This window comes from Peromyscus eremicus, chromosome 14 (assembly GCF_949786415.1).
Source record: "Peromyscus eremicus chromosome 14, PerEre_H2_v1, whole genome shotgun sequence".
Lineage (NCBI taxonomy): Eukaryota > Metazoa > Chordata > Mammalia > Rodentia > Cricetidae > Peromyscus > Peromyscus eremicus.
Window position 1 is genome coordinate 82,738,008 of NC_081430.1, and position 3,733 is coordinate 82,741,740.

At 51.2% G+C, this 3,733-nt stretch overlaps 1 protein-coding gene across 2 annotated transcripts; it reads right to left on the reverse strand.

Annotated features, from left to right (window-relative positions):
- Nucleotides 1–599: 599 nt before the first annotated feature.
- Syndig1l (synapse differentiation inducing 1 like) lies at nucleotides 600–2,650 on the reverse strand. 2 transcript variants are annotated; one of them, XM_059279923.1, is made up of 4 exons: nucleotides 2,237–2,650; nucleotides 2,149–2,151; nucleotides 914–1,054; nucleotides 600–758 (listed from the first exon to the last, which is right to left on the reverse strand). In XM_059279923.1, exons 1-4 carry the CDS (start codon nucleotides 2,648–2,650, stop codon nucleotides 600–602), a joined length of 717 nt encoding a protein of 238 aa, XP_059135906.1. The 2 variants fall into 2 exon arrangements, with proteins under 2 accessions (XP_059135906.1, XP_059135907.1); XM_059279924.1 differs by lacking the exon at nucleotides 2,149–2,151.
- Between the last annotated feature and the right edge of the window lie 1,083 nt (nucleotides 2,651–3,733).

The following is a 3,733-nucleotide window of genomic DNA, read 5'->3' on the forward strand; positions in this document are numbered from 1 at the left end:
GGCCAGCCTGGGCTACCAAGTGAGCTCCAGGAAAGGCGCAAAGCTACACAGAGAAACCCTGTCTCAAAAAAACCAAAAAAAAAAAAAAAAAAAAAAAAAAAAACCAGAAAGAGCAAGGGATGGCTGGGGCCCATGGAGGTCTTTCCTGATTGGTGGATCTTGGGCATCATGGGGGGGTGGGGTAGCTGCTCAAGATGTGTACAGGGGAGAGCCCCATGGGCTGAAAAAACTGGCCACATCCTTTGTTTCTCAGGCACTCCTTTTCCTCCCCCGGAAGCTCCTGCTTTTTCTCTGTGGGGAAACTGGCAAGGGGGAGAACTGAGCTGCCTGTGAGACTGAGGCCCTGTAGGGAAGTGGGCAGCCTAGGGTGGGTTAGGCCTGTTGGACAACCCTGCCTCTCCTGCTTCCCATCCATACCAGGCCTGCTCTGGGACGGGGAATAGTGGGCAAGAGGGCTGTGTAGGCTGCAGAATGGGAGGCCTCCCCTCCACAAGCACAGGTTCACCTCAGGGTCAAGGCTCTCCATAGAGCACACAGTTCCAAGCCTTACACCTTCCTCTGGCGGACCGGGAGAGCCAGGATGAGGATCCTACTGACCACTAGCCATGGCCATTCTGGGACATGTAAGCAGCCAGAGCGACCACCACAGCCACATAGAGACCGGCCCCCACAGCGATGGAGAGGGTGGCCAGGAAGAGGGCCCGGCGGGAAGTGGTGCTGGCCAAGCGGAAGTCCCCTTTGGAGATGGCCTTGCTGGTCTAGGGAGACAAAAGGTTGACATAAGGCAACATCCTCAGACCCAACAAAACAGCCCAGTCCACCAGGCCCTTCCTGTCCTGCAGGTGAGCGTCAAGTCCTCCAGCTGAGAGAGCGGCCGGCCAGAGAGGCACCCCGGAGTCCCCTGTACACTTACCCCCTGGGAGAAGTAGAAGGCAGCGATACCCAGCGGCCAGAAGCAGCACAGCATGGAGAAGAGAGTAAGCCCCAAGTGGTCCCTGGGAGGCAGGGTGAGGAAGGTGTCTTCACTTTCGCTCTCCGTCGAGGATGCATCACTCTGAGAGAGAGTGGGGTGTGGTAGCAAAAGGCAGGGTCTCGCAAACCCTGCCAGACTGAGAAGAGTTAAAAACATAACCGTTCTTTTTCCAGCCGCTAATCCTTGGGACCCAGAGGTGGAAGGAGATCATTGACTCCCATAAGTTATCATTTGACTCCCACACCTATCCTGTGACCATACATCCAGTAAAGAAATAGATAGAGCCGGGCGGTGGCGCACGCCTTTAATCCCAGCACTCGGGAGGCAGAGCTAGAACTCTGTGAGTTCGAGGCCAACCTGGTCTACAGATCGAGATCCAGGAAAGGCGCAAAAGCTACACAGAGAAACCCTGTCTAAAAAAAAAAAAAAGAAATAGATAAATAATTAAGTTTTTGTTTTGTTTTGTTTTTATGCATCAACAAAACAGGCATTATCCAGTGGACAGATACAGAGCAAACTCTGCTGTTGAGAGCCAAAGCTGGTCTTGTCCCACCATGTCATGTGACCTGGTGAATGGTACTTTTAGGAACTTCTCACCACGGAAGAATGCAAGCCTCTGAATGTAGAGATGTTCATCACAGGAGAGAGACTGGCGAAGATGGAAGGTGAGAGGCGTTCTCAGGGCCCAAAGACCGGGGGATCAAGTTAACAAAGGATCGAATGGCTCACAGTGAAAGACCCTGTCACTTTACAAATCACCTCGTAGAACATATTAAATTACATGGAGCGATATCGGAAAATCAGGTTATAAAGCCACATACGTTGTGGGAGAGAGGCAGAGAGGAGAGGAAACATGATCAGCCACCAAAATAATCACATTATTTTCAAGTGATTAATAGTCACTATTTACAGTGGTTGCTATTTATCACTTGGGTTGATAAATAGTTAACTCAAGTGAGTGTCTTCCTCCTTCTTCTTCAACAGCGTATCATGTAGCCCAGGCTAGCCTTGAATTCACCAGGTAGCCAGAGCTGACCTTGGACTCCTGACCTTTCTATCTCCACCTCCCAAGTGTGCTTTCTTTTTTGAGACAGGGTCTTACTGTGTAGTGCAGGATGTCTTTGAACTTTATATAGACCAAGTTGACACCAAATGCCTCGTCTTCCTGCCTCTACCTCCTGAGTGCTGGGATTAAAGGCATGTTATCACGACCAATTTAGAATCTACATTAAAAAAACAAAACAAAACAAAACCGCTACTTACCTCCTCCTCCTGGCTGTCCTCCTGGCCCTGCAGCTCCTCTTGAACTCCATAGGACACAGTGTGGATGGTGACATCCTCCTCAGTTTGACCAGGTTCTGAGCCCTGTTCCGTGGGCCCCACTGGAGGCTCCCTGGCCTCGGTGAAGCTGGTCTCACAGCTGCCTGCTTTGGGCTCTTTGACCTTGTCCTTCCCCAGGAGGCAGCTGGGCCGATACCAAGCCTCCACGGCCAGCTGTAGGGACCCCGGGTCTAGGAGCTGGTGGGTACGAGAGGGACCAGCACCTCCTAGGAGGTAGGAATAAAGCTTCTCTTGGCAGGACCAGCTGGCTGGGGCCTCCGTGTAGGGGTAGGAACCGTGGAGGTGAGTGGGGCTCCTCGGCAGCAGGGGGTTCTGTAGTTCACTCAGGCTCTCCATGGTTCTGCCTGCAGTTGCCAGGGCGGGGAGTCTCAGTCCACCACTCAGTCCTCACGGAACCTGTCAGGAGAGCAAGACAGGTAGGTCACGGAGGCCAGGCCACTGGATACGTGGCCTGGAGTGGTTAAACCTGTGAACATTTGTGTCCCAAGTTGGCCCTAAGCCCGGCTTTGCCATTTTCACCGGTGGGACCTTGAGCTCGCTATTGCTCAGAGCCCCAGTTTCTCTGTCTGTGAAGTGGGGATGGTAGTGGTACTCACTTCCGAAAGATGATTCACTCATTTCCTTACTTGGCACGTGATTAATCGGTACTAGCTATATGCCAGGCTCTGGAGCGGATGCCGAGAATACAGCAGTGAAAGAAGCAAGTCAGGGTGAAAGGGAGGAGTGTGTCTGTCTGTCTTCAGGGGTCTAACCTGGGTGCAGAAGACGACTATAAAACAACTTGTCTATCCCGAAGGACAGCACACGGCGGCACACAGACTTCACTGCAGTGGGCAGAGCCGACGGGGGAAATTTTGTGTTGAGATGTGGAGAAGCCAGTTTACAAGGGATCTGCCTGTCTCTGCCTCCTGAGTGCTGGATCAAAGGCTTGAGCCACCATGCCCAGCTTTAAATATTTATTTTAAGATTAATATTTACTGTCTTTTACTTATGTGTATTTATATGTGTGCACAAGCACACAGACCCTTGAGGAGGCTAAAGAAGGTTCTGGATGACCTGGAGCTGGAGTTACAGATAACTGTGAGCTGCTGGACGTGTGTGCTGGGAACTGAACCCTGGTCCTCTATAAGAGCAGCAAATGCTTTTAACCATGGAGTCGTCTATTCAGCTCCCTTCCACTCCCTGCTACCACCTACTTATTTATTTGTTTGTTTGTTTTTTAAGACAAGGTTTCTCTGTGTAGCCCTGCCTGTCCTGGAACTGGCTCTGTAGACCAGGCTGGCCTTGAACTCACAGAGATCTGCTTGGCTCTGCCTCCCAAGTGCTGGAATTAAAGGCATGCACCACCAACGCCTGGCTCATTTATTTATTTTTAAGACTAGGTTTTATTATATTGCCTAGGCTAACTTCAAACTCACT

Bases quoted from the DNA above. Each gene is read 5' to 3' on its own strand.
- Syndig1l (XM_059279923.1), bottom strand. From the start codon at position 2,650: ATGGAGAGCCTGAGTGAACTACAGAACCCCCTGCTGCCGAGGAGCCCC. The intron at 759-913 runs GTAAGTGTACAG...TTGTCTCCCTAG, and splicing joins CCTTCTACTTCTCCCAGGGG to ACCAGCAAGGCCATCTCCAA.